General features: G+C 30.8%; 1 protein-coding gene across 1 annotated transcript; it reads left to right on the forward strand.

Annotated features, from left to right (window-relative positions):
* Window positions 1-745: 745 nt before the first annotated feature.
* LOC112126702 lies at window positions 746-14,846 on the forward strand. The gene is made up of 3 exons (XM_024226293.1): window positions 746-812; window positions 2,999-3,298; window positions 14,270-14,846. Exons 1-3 carry the CDS (start codon window positions 746-748, stop codon window positions 14,437-14,439), a joined length of 537 nt encoding a protein of 178 aa, XP_024082061.1. The 3' UTR covers window positions 14,440-14,846.
* Window positions 14,847-17,494: the final 2,648 nt, after the last annotated feature.

Consider the following 17,494-nt stretch of genomic DNA (forward strand, 5'->3'; position numbering starts at 1 on the left):
GGAGAATGCCCTTGGACTGAACCCCATTTTGATTTCGCGATCGAACTTAGTTTCGAGAAGACGCATCTCGTCATTTCTCTGATCTTGATGGCATGGTTTGTAGGACTTAGCCTTTCTCCCAAAACTATACAACCAAAAAGGTCTGAAACAAATAATAAAACAAATAATGATAAACTTTATTTATGGCACATTTAGACAAAAATCCACCTTCCATTTAAAGATAATATAGTTCTTTTCGCTACAACCTCAGAAACGCTGAAAAAATAGTGATAAAAACGTTTGGATAACTCAAAGCCCTCTTCAACCTTCCAACCAAATTGAAGTTTTTGTACCAAATAACCCACACTGGACGACGAAAGACATCGCAGTCTTTCAACATATCTCAAACAAGAGTTTCAACAATTCTGAGAAGCTGGATATGTATATCATCACATGTTGACTGACAAATGTTAATTCAAGTCAATATTGCACATAATTGGAGCAAGTAAAGTCAGAAATTAACCAACAACCGACATTGGCTAATTGCAAGGGGACGCTCGATTTTGAGTATCTTTACAGCAGAGGAGCCGACCGACCAGTACATGAAGGTTCTATATACGGCAAATATCGTAAGTGGTATATCACGTTCCGGACATATAATAACTTTTTGGCCGTTACTGATGCTTAGGTCAGCCAATTCTCGCTAGGTTAGTTTGTTAGACGGTTTCGGCATTTCAGATATCTTGAGTTGTCTGTATTAGACGACATGGACAGGAAACCAAATAATCAAAAACGAACAAACAACTGGTTACATTATCCGGCAACCCCCAAAGGTAAATTTCCCAATGAAAAACAAATATCCGAATATTTTTCTTGGAGGTCTACGAGGTTTTGAACCTGTAGTTGATTTTTCAAATGCGTTTCGGCAAATCGCCAACTTCACTGACAGCTAGACTAGCTTTGCCAAATACACAAAAAAGTTCATCACACATCAAAAACGAGCAAACTAAAGAGTCATTCGCCTCTAGACCCCAAGATAAAATTTGAAAAAATAGATCATCCCGGTGATTTTTGCCTTTCTGGAATGTTTCCATAGAAGGAAAACATACTTTTGAGACACTCTCTCTAACCAAACCAGCAAAGTTATACACACGGAAATAATGAGGAGCGACCTAAATACAACGAAAAATATGGACAATTTATTTCATATTTTGTTTGGAAAAATTTATTGTGAGATTTTTCTTAGGGTCTACGGGGTGATGAACGCGTAGTTTTTCCGTCAAGGATTGTTTAGTCCTGCGGATACTTGCTGAGTTTTCTGTCAAATGAGTTTCGTCATCTGGGCATTTTCGGTGCTGGTTCTGCCAAACAGACAAAATTTATAAACCAAATTGATCGAAAATGTCTAAGTACCAGGTTCAAATCCCCGCAGATTGTAAGAAAAATGTCACAAAAATTTTCATTGAAATAGCCATAAAATTAACTGTGTGATAATTGTTGGCTATTTACATTAATCAATTATTTATTGATGGATATAACAAAATAATCAACGATTTTGTCCTAACAAAACAGTTATTGTAAAGGTGTGTTCAACCCACCAAATAATTATATTTTGTTCACTTAAGGAATATAACAAATCAAACGGATGTCTATGTTCATTTCAGTAGAAAACTACATGTCTACCTTTTGGATGTGACGAGAATGTCTGAGATCTATGGAAGCTTTGAATTGGTCGTAAGCCACGTCAGCCTTTCTGAGTAGTATTCTTTATCATTCGAAAAAAAATCTCCTCTAGACTTGACAAACCACCTCTTGGGCACCCGGTCACTGACAGCATCTTTATCATATACAGTTTGCTCATTGTGCTTGACTTGCATTCCTTTCTCTTTCAGAGAAAAAGAACAGCGTTACACAGCAAAACACGTACTAACATAAAATTAGAGCTAACCATGCCGTGCGTTAAATGGAAAAGTAATTATAAATAGATCTATGATAAATATAATATGCAAAAAAACCAAACCCAAGAAATTTTCTACAGGAAAAAATGTTGTAATAAAAGTTGGTATTGTATTTTATTTTTTTAACTCTATAGAAAGAGAGAATTATTTTAATTTTTAAATCGATAATATTTCGTGGTCCGATTGACCAAATAACTTCTTCAAATTAATTAATCTTTATGCAAGGTTTTTGGTTGAAATGAAAAAGTTAGTGTCACGAGCGGGATTTGAACCTACGACCCTCGGCTAAAGACGCCGCTGCTCTACCACTTGAGCTGGTGTCCAAGTGAATGGATGTCACGATAGCTCAAGTGATAGAGCAGCGGCGTATTTAGCCGTAGGTCGTGGGTTCGAATCTCTCTCGTGATACTAACTTTTTCATTTCAACCAATATCTTACATAAAGATTAATTACTATTATTCCTCAAATAAAGTAACTTTGTAAGGAGCGGGTTACATTGAGGTCACATGTCGATGGCTAATTTCAGAAATTTCTGTATCCCGCCTTGCTTCCTTGAATTATCTTCGTTTGAATATCAATTATATTTTGGTTCTCCTATTAGGTTAAAAATTTGTCCCAGAAGTCATCATGAAGTTATCAACTGGTATACAGCCTGAAGAGTGCCTTAAATTACGTTGAACTAAATCACATGTCGTATTTACAAAATATTAAATTAAATAAGTCATAACGGAATCATATATTCGATCATTCTCATAAATTATTTGTACATTTGTTTGCATGGAACTGCATATTGTGAAAACGATCAAAGAATAGGAAAAAATTGTCAATTGTTTGTCATGTATATATTTAAAAAAATTAATACTTCATTTTTTATTTACTTCCTTTACGATATGCACTGAATGAATTGACAAAACGAAATATATTTTTTCTTAAATCGTTATGTATGAATAACACAAAACTAAATTATACTTAACATTTTCCTTCAATATTTTTTAAACATTTATTCAATAACTGACCTGTTTACAACTAAAAACGAAAACTCACTTATGTTTATTTTACAGTGCCCAAAGTGGAAATCCTGGGTGAAGCTGACATCTACGTGAAAGCGGGGAGCAATGTAAATTTGAAGTGCGTTATCACACAGAGCCTGGAGGAGCCTGCATACATATTCTGGTACCACGATGGCCAAAGGGTACTCGAATATGACAAGAGTTTGATTGACATCAGAACAGAACGAGTCGGTAGCGATACCACGGTCGGCACTCTCATTATCTACGAGGCGAGAAGAGAGAATTCGGGCAATTACACCTGCAATCCCTCAAATTTGGACTCGTCCAGCGTACTTTTACACGTGCTTAACGGTAAGAATAAACAATTAAAGAATCCATAAATTTACATATTGATTACATGATATTATTTTTTTATTTGTTTAAATTTATGAACCAAAGGCCAAAGTATAAGCGAAAACAAAATATTTATATAATTATCTCTGACAACAGTTTTCTTCTTTTTTTACAGCAATATAAAACATTTCCTTTCAAGGCTGGGTGATGAACTATCATCTCATTTTAATTTGGATTATTGCATTTTGCGGCAATTTATTTTAATTATTTTTATAACTATTGCAACGCATTTTGTTCAATAATAATATTTACAACCTTGTTTGCTTATTGGACGCTCACTGATGAGAACTTTAGTCAAAATTAATCTAATTAAGCTTAAGTATAAAATAAATGTTTCACTAAACCTACGTCACACCAGACCACATCTCAAGATCTCCAAACAATAATTAATTAACACAATAATTAATAAACTACACACTTAAATATAAAGTTTATTGTACTATAATGGTAACTTGTTTAGTTTTAATCTTTCCATTTATTCAAATTGATTTTCGTTATTAAACCGAAAGTTTTCTTAGATTAGCCAGTTTACAAGTTACAAAACGTTACCACGATATAATTTTATGCGTAGACACTTGCAAAATCTCTTACAAGTTTATTTAATTTAGCCTTAATAATGGAATGCAATCTGGCATCAGTGACAGCATATTTATACGACTTACGTTGTATGGTTAATTAATGTGCTCATAAAATTCATTTTACGACTGAAACAACTAGGATGTGTTGAAATCAGTATCAACGATGAACAGAAATGTTAGAGCCATAATATATAACCCATTTACGTTTTAGTGGTCAATTGGCCATGTTATTCCTTTCAGTTAATTATTCTTTCTATGTAAGATCTTGGTTGATATAAAAAAATCAGTGTCACGAGCGGGATTCGAACCCACGTCCTTTGGCTAAATAGGCTAGTCTACCACTTGAGCTAACGTGACTTCGATCCTCTCGGACACCAATTCTCCTTCCCAAAATACAACCGTTTGAATTTTCCCTCTATTTTACATTTTTAAGATTTTTTGACGTGACACTGACTTTTTTATCTCAACCAAGACCTTACATAGAAAGAATAATTAATTGAAAGTAATATATAACATCGAATTGAACTCTAATGTTTGACTGAGAGAAACTTAATTGATACCGATGGGCTAAAAAATGCAGCTCAAAAGACAAAAATAAACAAAGTTTGTTAACTAGTTATAGTCTTGAAATTAAACAGTAATATCAATTTGCTTTTCCCTATTTCACAATTGGTTTTAACTAAAATATTAGAGAAGTACAGTATTATTTTGAATACCATTATTTCCTAATTTTTCCTACAATGTATGACATTAATATCAAACACAACGCATGACTTTAAGATAAACGATCGACATAAAGGATTACGAATTTGTTATTCCAAAACGAGGGAATGTTTTCCATGAAAATCACTAAATAGAATCCAAAATTAGAACCCAGAATTTCTTATGAAGAGGTGAGCACGGGAAAAATGTATTTTCTCATTTTAGCTTGTTTAAATAATCTAATCCATTCGATTTATTGATCATCAGGAATTGTTAGTTGATTCAACGTTAAGTAAAATTCAAATTGTTCCGTTCGCTTATTCCTTTCATCTAAATAACTATCCAATTATACTTTATTTCAGTAGAATGGGTAATATGGACTAAACTTGCTTCAGGCCTTTTCTGTTCATAAATTATTCAAATCCTCCTTGTTTTACTTGAAGAATCAATAATTTTATTCTATTCACTTTTATTTTAATGCAAGGATTTTTGTTCTGTAAAACACTAAAATTGTTTGTAATAACATGCTCTTAGCATAAATATAATTATTAGATAATTTACATATTGATTATTAATAGAGTAGTTAAATTATTTTTATATAGATTATCAAAATATAGAAAATTGAGTTTTTACTACATAATGATTTGTTGGTCGACGTGGTAAAAATTCTATTGAAAATGTATTAACTCTTTTATATAAACAAACCATATATATTTACGTAATCTGTAAGCTACTTAGTTAACATTCAAAGTATAATATTGATTACAGTTTTACTAAACTGTTAGGTTTTAAGAGTTATTGTCTTCCTATCCTAAAAATCAAAATTGAATTGTTTAATTTGGTAAAATTGTAACTTTTTTCAACGATATTTCTTTTCTTATGAAATTTCAACATTAAAATTAAATCCTGTTGAAATTTATCCGTTTCAAAATTTAACTTAGTCTGGAGACTATAGACTGTATATATTTGAGGGCATATTTTCTGTTAATATTAATAATACTTTTTTGGATTATTTGTACACAAGAAAAAAAAATAAAACCTGTACATTCTGAAACATTTAAGCTTCGCCAATCTTATCTAACAACTATTAAAATCATAGAAAACTAAATAAAAAATTAAAGATGCATGTTGTAATATTATTGCATTGACAATTTTCCTGTTATATAAGAGTCCTCTTGTCACCAATAATCTTCAAATAAATGAATAGTAATCACGGCGACGTTTAAATTTTTGTAAATGGCAAACTACGAGTATCTAGACCATGAAACTTGGAAGTGAGCGATTGATTATTTTCGTTTAAAACTTTTAAGTTGGGGTTATTTGTCCTCAAGTTTCCTCGGAGAAAAATTGCCTCCTCTAAAGATGACAAACTACTGCTGGAACATCCGCTCACTACAGCATCTTCTATGCTGAGAGGATACTTTTCTAGGATATTTCCTAAAATATAGAATAAAACGGAATTAACCTGATAAAAATTTATTACTTTATTTAGTTTGTATCTGAAGTCTAAAATCCTAACAATTTTATGGAAAACTAGAATAAAAGTGTAAAAGTAAGTGTAAGTAAAAACAGTAAAAAAACACAAAATGCAGAATTTTGAGTAATGTATACTTCTATAAATTTTTAATTAATACACGATGTTCTCTAATTGAAGAAAAACTCGTTATAATGCTACGTCGGAATTGTAATATCTAAATTAAAAAGACTTTTGATCTAAATTTATTCCAATGCGTGTATTCCTAGATCTAAGATGCAAATCCCTTGATTGCTGTTTGTCCTATTCTTTAAAGATGCAAAAGAAAATGCTTTGATAAAGAAACGTTGAATATAAATGAACTTTGTGATTATTTGAGCAATAAAAGCCAAACGTAGTTTAAATATTTAAATTTTACGAGGAGATATTATTTTTTCTATAGTACAAACTAGAACTAAAGATTGTGAGATTTTTGTGTTGTTTGCCCGGTGATGAACTGAAATTTAGTCGTTAACGATCATTTTGGTCACCATCTTCAGTGTGGAATGTGAATGATTTATGTGGTGATGACGTGTTCAATATAATACCTGCTTAGGGAATAATAATATCAATCGAAGGCAAAAGGAATGTCATTAAGCAAAGGTGTGCCATATTCGTAAAAATATTTTGCACGTTGAGTGCCAAGGTAGTATGGTTTAAAGTTTTATATCCTGCTGATCGTTATAGTTTTAAAACGAAAATATTCGCTTACGTTTTTCACAGTCAAAAGCACAGTTATGTTTTTAATGCAGCGGACTAAATACTTTGTAGATGAAGAATTACTATTATTGCTTCGAAAGCAAATGCTATCGAAATACTGGCTCAACATATCGCACACCCGCAAGTAAAGTGACACAACTCAACAAAATAAAATTTTTCAGGAGAGACAGATGGAATCTTACTTTTTTCTTATTTATACATTAAGTACACGACTCTACGGTTGTTGGTAACAAAAACTGTCATGATACATCAAAATTGTCTTTCATTTGTCCAAGACTTGAGCCGAAAACACGTAACTTTAAAAATCGCGCTGTACTACCCCTGAAAATGTACCACTTTTTAAGTTGTGCCAGTTTTCTGGCATATATTGGCTCTCCATAATTTAACTTTGTATGTTTGCTCTAATGATGATGGTGGTTTCATGAATGATTGTAAGGGAGTCATTTCTATAGAACCAGCCAACATACAAACATAACAAAAAGCATAAATATCCGTTACGAAAAATCTATTTCTATACTTGATTTAACAATTGTTTTTCACAATTCACTAGTTTTCGTGGTCCGCTTGACCAAATAATATCTTTCAATTAATTAATCTGTATTTCAGGTTTTTCACAATGTGAAAATTAATATACGTCTTGATGATGACCTTTAAATAGGTCTAAAGCTTGGCAGTAACAACTGAATTTGCTTTCTTCTTCAAGTCCTTGATCCAGAGTGTTCGTGAGTGAAAAATTGATCGCTAGATCTAACATTGAAAACGAAAATAATTCTAAAATTAGTAGTACTTTGCTCTTACAATGAAGTAAAAAACGGAGCATAAGAATCACGAATGCTCTTAGTTCGGTTAAGGACATTCAATCATCGCATAAAATATAATTGTATTCAATATTTAAGATATGTGGATTTTCTGTAACATTTTTGACCTGCAAATTTGAAGCTGTGCATTCATGCTTCCCAGATTTGTTAGTGAAATCGGGTGAGCCAGAAATATCAGCCTTATAGTTCATACTTTTCTTCACATTCCCGTTATCAAAGTGCAACAGAGAATATCCAAAATCCATAACCCTTTTATTAAAAAAACCAAAGAGGTGAAATTTGAAAACTGGCAGACTTCATTAACATTATCTCGGTCGGCAGTTTCCTTCTTGTTGGTTGTCAACGAATTTAGAATCAGTTTGTTCATGTGATGTAAAAGTCATCTTTACAAATATTTAAAACATATGTAGTAAGTATATATATACTTATATATGCATATATATAAGTACTATATACTATATATAGTACTACGGTAATATATACTACTATAATATAGTACTATATACTATATATATATATATATATATATATTTAATATGTAAATAAACTCTAAACTATGAGTCAATGCCCGAAGTTGCGATCCCTTGACACGCAGGAGTATGATTTATATTAAGATGTGTCGGTTATTGTAAAACAGTAAGTTATTCCGGAGCAGCATAAAATATTTCATTAAACAAAAAGAAAGCTGACCTAACTAGAAATGTGCGATTTTTCCTGATAAATACTTCGCCGATGATATAAAGGTAGACACAGAAATGTGATATGTCAATTTTAGTGATGTCATTTATCCTGTAGCATCACACACTCGAATACTTAAAAAAAATACTCAGGTTTTTAGAATTTTTCGACTTGTGTCACTTTTCTTATGGGTGTGCGATATGTCAAATTTTAAAAAAATTATATATAGTGATTTTTTTAATAAAAAATAAAAGTATCTATTTTAGTATCAATTTATTTGTATTTACAAAGTCGTTTTTAATAATCGAGTGATAAAATAATTGAAAAAATATAATTGACGCTTTTCATGTCAAAAAGTAATTATTACAAATTCAAAGTGCTTTTCGACTTTCACGGGCCTAAAGCCTATAAACCAGGAGGAATTGGTACAAGTATGGGCCAAGAGATTATTTGTGCGAGTAATCAAAGTGCTGACAACAATTCATCAACTGAAACCCTTTTACAACGCAAAAGACAATTAAAACAGCAACAAGGCCATTTGTTGTGTTTGTTGGGTTTTTTCTTTCACTATTGTTTCTTTTTTCCCTCTTAACATGCGCCGTTTTATTTACGAGAAGCAGAACTCCTCTTGTCTTCCATTTTAATTAATCCCATTAATCATTTTCTGTTACATTATGAACATTTGGCATGATGAGTTGAGCGTTTTATTAATATTTGGTTTTTTTTTTCTTACGCCTCTTCCGTTTTCAAAATTCTGAAGCTTTCTCTCAATTCTCAGATTTTCTTTGCTTTTGTAAGTTTAACTACTAAAAATATCAGAAATGAAGGATCAATAATATAAATTATAGTATTTCATCATATCGATTTTATGAAATTTAACGTAGATGGCAATATAAAATAGTGTTGTGAATTCCATCGTTGAGAATTGAACATTAAATTCATGGATCTTTAATTAAAAATAAAGCGTCAGGTAGGATCGTATTTTCTGGTCTTACAATTAGAGGCACAAATAATTTAAAGGCTTTCCCAACTTCCGGCCTCGCATGACGCCACTTTTTCAGGCTCCGCCGGAGTAATTTTTATCCGGCTAGGATTTTCCCGCTGGTACTCCACAACCATTACTGAAAAATTAAAGGAGCTCAACCGGCTTAGCGGAGAATCCGCCAGTTACCCTTCAAACTTCGAATGGACAAAATGCATTATAAAATGAAGAAAAAAAACTAAGCACTTTGTTCTCCAAAGAAACAAAAGATGAGGAACATATCGGAATATCGGCTTTAAAAACCATTAATAATTAAACATGCAAGCGTTAGATTTTACAAAATAAACCATCAGCAAACGTTTTCAATGATGAGGTTAATGTAATTATACAATCAGCAACAATATTAAACAATCATGTATTTAAACATACCGTTTAAACTACATCACACAAGGCCGCATCTCTCGATCTCTAAACAATCTTTAAACATATGTACGTTTAAGCAAACAATGGCATTTTACATATAAATACTATTAAAAGTGAATAAAAACTAACTAATAAAAAAGAAAACTTTGTACTATTGAAAAAAAACACTCACTCATAAAATTAAAGATGTGGTATATTTGGCATAAAAAATCAACTTTATTAAAAATTCATTTTACCATTATGCAATAATTAGAAGGTGTACGATAGTACGAAGCCAAGAAGGGCTAAGAGAAAAAAATTCTGCAATTATGTTTATTGGTTAGTTCGTACATCTATAAACTTACCAAATGCACTGCTAATAATGAGAAATGCTGGATAAGTTAAAAATTGTGCATATTAGGAAAACCACAAAATAAACTTTTGCGATTGGCATAGTTAATTAACAATAAACAGAAATTGGGGGCGTCAGTGGCTGCAACGGTTTAGGCGTTGACACGGCGCTCATCACTGTAAGGTAAAGGTCCCGGATTCGAATCCAGCGGCCCTACATTCAAACCCGACATACTTAAAAACGGGCTTTTTTCAAAAACACCGGCACCGCGAGAGTTTATATAACCTCTGCTGTGGCGAACCCTCGTAAAAAAAAAATAAACATAAATTGTTAAAAATTTCACAATAACAACGTTATACGTTTATTTAACATATAAACTACTAGAAAAACGAAAAGTAGCATTAGGGAAGGAATAAATTATATATGAAAAATAACTAAATGATCATTTAATGGTTCCACATATTAGTTCTCAGATTGATATACAACTATAAGTACTAAGAAATAACTCCAGAAGGTAATTAATTAAAATGGATCTAATAACCATTTCTAAATAAAAAATGAAAATGAAAAATAAAGATATATTTTAAAGAACAAAATTACAGAAATAGTTATGTTGACAGAAATCAACACAAATTTTGAAAATTTCATTGGCATAATTGAAAGAACTATATTTTATAGCCGCTTGCACTTTCTTAAAAAATGAATTTTTCTGATGATGTAGAAAAGTACATAACCTAAAAACCTCCAGTATTTAGGTTTAAAAAATACTGTACTTCTCTATAAATTTAGCCCATTTCTCGTTTTACACTAAATGACAGACATTTTAACATGGCTGAATACACAATTTTATGTGTTCCCCTTATCACGTCATTGATGTCGCGTCAACGGGTGTAAAAAGGGGTTGTTGGGTTAGGTTAAGTTAGGGAAGGTTAACGTTAGGGATAGACAAGTTAGGTTACCCCGAGGGTTGATATGACCTCTGCTGTTGCGAACCCTCATTTTAAAAAAAATTGGTCCATGCCTTGGTATCCTCGCTGGCTTGAGCTGCCAGTCGTCTTTCGGTAATTCGTCATGTTCAGTGTAATACGGCACAATAAAAAAAACCCAGACTTAATTCTTGCGAACGTTTAAAAGAGACTTCATACAAATCAACTTAACACACAGATCATAAGCTGACGATGATGAAATGCCGAAACCGAGCAAAGATAGGCAGACCACGATGATCGATTAGGGTAAAAATATGTTTTCTTCACACCGCAGAACACAAAAGAAAATCTCACTATTTAAATTCGAAATTTAAAAAACAATTGCTCAAGTCACCAGCAAAATTACAAAAGCGTTTGACATCTAGACCAACAGTATATCCATATTTTTACCTATTTTACAAATATTATCGCGTTTATTGTTTTCATTCTCGTAGAACCTTTTACCTCCTCGATTGTTTCTGAATGTTTATCCGAGCAATTTCAAATCGCAAATCTTTTGACGACCGAAAAAGTAATTTCACCAATTTGTTCAGTCTATTTGCCAAGCGAAAACGTATCTATCTAACAGTTCGAATTAATTTAGATGGCGCTGAAACGATTCCGTTTGAATAACTCTGGCAAAACACTGTAACTAAACAAAATGGAACAAGAGATGGAAAAGCAATTTCCGCTTTTTCATCACTTGTTTTACATAACTAATAACAGATAGATAAAACATGAAAACGAGAAAACGATATCGTGCAAACCGTACCGAAATGAATTTTAAAAGGATTTTTTCTCCCTTTTTCAAGGAGGTGGCCTTTAAAAAAATATCGCGTATACTGAAAAGAGCCCGATTGCCCTTTAGCCTATATTATATACAGCAAATTTCATTGAGAGGGTTCTTCGGCTGTTTGGGCTATTTATATGTGAATAATTCCACACGGTCACCTTAGTCAATATTTACCCTAGAATATGTCCAGCCTTTATTCCCTCACTGAAAAAACACGATTATCATTTTGTTTAGAAATATTTCTAATCCAAAATTCTTAATTAAAATAACTTAGTATTTTTAACAAATTAATACATAACTACTGTCAATTATGTCGTTTATGATTCATTTTATCAATTTTAATTTCTCTCTCCTCTCTCTCCTCTCTCTCTCCCTCTCTCTCTCTCTCTCTCTCTCTCTCTCTCNCTCTCACTCACTCACTCACTCTCACTCAATCACTACTCACTTACACTCTCTCTCTCCCTCCCTCCTTTATTCATTCTTTCTTTCTTGTACTTTACGTACACTCCTCATTTAAATAAATACACAATAATAAATGATAATTAAAAAAAAATATTGCTAAAATTGTAATTTTTACTAGAATAATACTCATAAATACTCAAGCTTGTAGACGGATTTAAAAATTTACTATGCTAAGATGATTACAAATTATTGTTGTCATATTAAGGCCTTGATAAATTATTAAATTATGAAATTTCCCTCTTCTTAGCGGCTCTACATTATACTAAACCATCATGACCGCTCGGTCGCGTAAAACTAACGAATTGAACGCCGTGAATTATATCTAAACTAGATGAAAATTTCTTCATAAAAATTTAATGTCTAATTATAACAGGGAACAGTGGAAATATGCTTCTTTTTTGTAAACCGTGAACATTTTTGTTACATGTGGCAAAAAGATCAAATTTTGCAAACTGCTATAGATGTTTTAAAAACTAATTTATAACCTGCAATAGTTAAAAGTAAAAATTTATATTCACCAGTTTTAAATAAACATATGCAAATAAAGCATGCTAGCGCGTATTTTTTCTTTATTATTATTTTAGCCGTATTGTTATCAAATAAATCAGCAAGCAATGTCATTCATTTCGGTGTTATTTATCTACCCAAACTACATTTTTCGTACTTTTCTTGTTTTGTACATTTACCAAAATGGAAAACAATTTATGATCCAACATTACCAAAACAATAAAATTATTGCATAGCCGTTGTCAATTAGGTAGTTTATGATTTCTTTTTTTCTAATTTCAGATCCTAAAACAATTTTTTTTTCTTTCGTATTTCTCTTCTTCGGTATTTCTCACTACCAGGTTTTAAAACAATTTACTAACAAAGAACTGTAAATGAGCTTAATTATAGCAAAGCAAACATATAGTTAATAGATTAAATAAATTTTAATAATTAATAATTTCATGCTGTCAGGTTTTGAATCAAATTTTATTTAAATATAAATGAGAAAAATTCACGATTTTGGCGTTTCACTGGGCAACTGCAGATTTGATGAACGGATGTCAGAAGTTTAATCATCATGATAATTGCTAGGTCCACGATTCCCCCTGTTTGTCCTTAGTCGGACACAATGTTGACTGCTGCTGATCAAACTGCTGATAAATTCATGATGTTTTGCTTCCGCACAAAGCAAACAGCTAATCGCCTTGTTTACACTTAGCTTTTAATATGATTAAAAAATTAGTTTCGCCATAATATAATAATAATTTTTATAATTTAATGTATGAGGATTTCTGGATTTTTATTATATTACACTACAACAATATAATTGTGTACAAAAATTATTTTTAATTGTCAGTTTTACAAAGAGATAAATATTGGGTAGAGATTTTGTTTTACAAATTGATAAACTTTCATAATTTAATAAATACTTTCTTATCTAAATAAATTATTCTTTTGGCAGATCATACATAGTAGAAATTCCTTGTGGTAAAAGTCATTTTTTCATGAAAGATTTTTTTTTAATAATTAGGTCTACGGATTCCTATGATGTTGACTGCTTATAAATTCGTGATGTTTCCACATGAAGCCGCCTTGGTTATTCTTTCATTTTTGAATGATGGCAAGTTTTGTTCTAATAATAATTTTTATAATTTAATAATTTAAGAAATTTTATTAGAAGAAACCCAAGCTACGTTTGCGCTTAGGGGGCGACTGTCTCAAAATATATATTTTTTTCAGTAGAAATTGGTATTCTAATTCTACATTAAAACTAGAGATCTTTTAAAGCAAACAACTGTTTTTAATAAGAAATGAATAAATAAAAAACATTTTTTTAAATTAATTAAATTTTTGAATAACCTCCACTACTATAAAATTCTTAAGACATTCTTTATTGGAACATTTTTTTTCCAAGAAAGAATTGTTGTGATTTGTACAAAATTATCAGAAATGTATAGTGTTTTTGTTTTGGCCAGGAGAGCATCCAGCTGCTATGCAGAGGGGAAAGAATTCAGCCTCGCCAATCCCTGGAAGGTGGTGGGGTCCACTATCAGCAGGTTTGGGCTTGAGCGCCTGCCTCCCACCAAGGACAGCGACTGCAGCTGTCATAGCCATCGGCATTTTGGGTCACATCATCTTTACATGAGTACCTTACCCAGCCTCATTACACACTTGCTCATAAACAGACTGAGTGAACCCCAGTAAAATTGCAATTGCAGTCCTGAATGGTGAAAATATATATATATATTAATGATGTTAAAATTCCATGATTCCCAAACCTTGCCTATTATGAAATTTGTTCCTTTTTTCTCTTTCCGTTCCTTTTTCCTAGTACAGGAATGACTTGTGTTGTAGGCCAATGCATGTTTTTGAGGGTAAACCTGCTGGGAAATGTAAACTATAATAAGTTAACAATAATCTAGGTTAGTTTGAGAATTGGATAAACTTCCAAAATCAAAAAATTGTATATTTTTTGTGTCACACAGTCCAATAAAACTGTGGCAATTACGTTTCTACAATTACAACTATTTTATTTTAGTGGATCATTATTGCTTTTTTAACAGAACCACTAAAAATTGTATATACATTTTAAAAAATATTATTAAGAATCCTACATTATATATAAAAAATATATATATATAAAACAATACGCATTAAAATCAAAATTCATTCCTCCGTTTTCAACATTTAAAAAAATTGTAAATTTATAATTTAGGATAATTTATACTATATTAGATTTTATGAAAGTTACCCATAAATAATTTTCACTCAGTTAAATAAGTAAATTGAATGTATGTTACAACAGCTATTGATGTTTTTGCGTACTTTCAACTTCGAAGTTCATATATTTTTGTGTCTCATTTATAAAGTAGTGTAAATGTCAGTGATTTGGGCATGATTAATATAAATTGAAATGCTAAATAAATCACATAGATGTTTACTGTTTTATATAAGATGTACAGTTTAAAAAATTCTTATCTTGATGTTAGAAATAAAGGAGTGAAAAAAGAGCAATGTTTAAAGTGTTGAAACACTTCATTGTGGGATTAGTTACAAAAAAAGGTTTTTGTTGAAAATATAATGATTGTTAACAAAATGTTTGTTGTCTCGGAAAATTCATGAAAGAATGTAAATAATTGAATTTATGATATTTATGTATTTTGAATTTTAAATAAAATATTGTCAAACTTACTCATAAGACGTGTAAAAGTGGATATGTGAGACGTCAAAAAGTGGTTTACAAAATTTAAATTCTGAGATCATTCCCAATTGATTTAAAGCAAACACCATTTATATTAACAAGATTAACATTCACTTAACATTGATTAAACTGTTTTGTTAATAATTCAGGTGTTGTGATAAATTGTATACAAGACACTTTAAGAAAAGGTGTCTCTTGGTCACTGGCAAAGCGGGCATCTTTAATTACAGGACTTGTCAAAAAAAGCAGTGATGTAAACTTACTTTTAAACAAAGCGAACTGATAATTTAAAAGAATATAACAACATATAATGTAGATGTGAAATGTAAATATAAAATTACTTCCAAATTAATTTTATTTATGGAGCACCAACATTTAATTTTAGCTAGTGTAAATGAAAAGTTCTGTTTCAAAAGCAAATCTTTAAAAATTATTATTTTATGTTGTTGATTGCTATGGATTTAATCAATTTTTGTACGAGCATGGTGTGAATGCGCTAATAAATATTGTAACGTATCTATAAATAAATTTTAAAAAGCCAGGGTTGTGGCGTTGTTACGAACATTCCTGTGAACAGCTTTATGTCAATTCCATTGATTCAATTACAGAACCAGAAAATTTTACCTACTCTCCTTTGCCCAAAAAATTCTTAACATGCTATAACACAGATGTCAAAAGTATTCTGAAAGATCGGAGAAAAACGCTATTTCTTTTTGGGATAGCAGAATTTGGAAAATGGTCATACGAATAAGACAAAACATTGGCAATGACAAAATCACCAAGAGTAGACACTGGCATAATATTCAACAAGATGAGTGTTACAAATGTGTATACTCATTTTAAATCAATAAACATAAATTACTATAATCTATGTATTAATAAATGGTGTCTATTACTAACTAGATTTATATTGATAATATTGTACGAATGCATGAGAAAAAAATTTTTTTTAAAGAGTTCTGAATTATATTTATTTGTAAATTGTATAAGACGATAAATGTTAATTATTACTATTCCTAATATTATTATTGTTCTGTTATAATTCATTGCTATTTTCAAAGAATGGTAAATATTATATTTTTGTCTCATTATTTACCCTAAAATTTATTTAATTTCATTTTTCAAAGATCAATAAGAAAGTTAGGAATTATCATATGCAATTAGTTTAAAGGCAAGTGGCTTTTAATGAAAGTGGATATATTTTTAGGTTAGGCTAGCCTTGCTAACCTTCACAACTAGGCCATACATTAAATTTTCTCTCACAGCTCTTTCCTTTATTTATTTGTTACATCATTTTTATGTTGTACTTTCATTATAATTAAATATTTACGTTGGATTTCACTTAGTTATGTTTTTTACTTCTGTAGTTAATTCTGCATACTTAAAGCAAAACTGGATAAGTCAAAAAACCAAACTTTTCAAGATTGCGATTTTAAATTATAGACATTTACACATATCTAATTTTTGTGGTAACTTTTTTTATTGTTCTCACATTTCATCAAATTCACCTTGACCTTTTGGTACATATACTTTAGGGCAATTGCTGATTATTGTACCACCTCTTTTGCAACTATTCACATATTCCTTTGTGTTGCTAGACGAGTTCAATGAGATAAGTCAAGTTGTAATAAAAACCAATATATTTTACAGACAACTGCACTAATTACCTTGTTACGAAACAGACATCGAAATGGTAATGTAACTTTTCAGCGTTTTCTTCTCGACTTAATTAATTATACCTAATATGACAGGTTTAATAACTTACTGCAATATGGACTCATCTCATTTTGCCAAAATTTTATTGGGTTGGTGCAAAATTAATGCAGTTTGGAAATTTTGTTTTATTTGCATTAACGTAAATTCTCAAATCTAATTTATGGATTATAATAAATACTTTTAACTGTTATCTTTTGTACAAAACATTTTACTTTATACTGAACTTTAAAAGATTGAGGACCTGCTAAATTAAATATGTCCACAATAGATTTTCGTCCAATTT

Source organism: Cimex lectularius, unplaced genomic scaffold (genome assembly GCF_000648675.2).
Source record: "Cimex lectularius strain Harlan isolate CLEC.00 unplaced genomic scaffold, Clec_2.1 scaffold48, whole genome shotgun sequence".
Taxonomy (NCBI): domain Eukaryota; kingdom Metazoa; phylum Arthropoda; class Insecta; order Hemiptera; family Cimicidae; genus Cimex; species Cimex lectularius.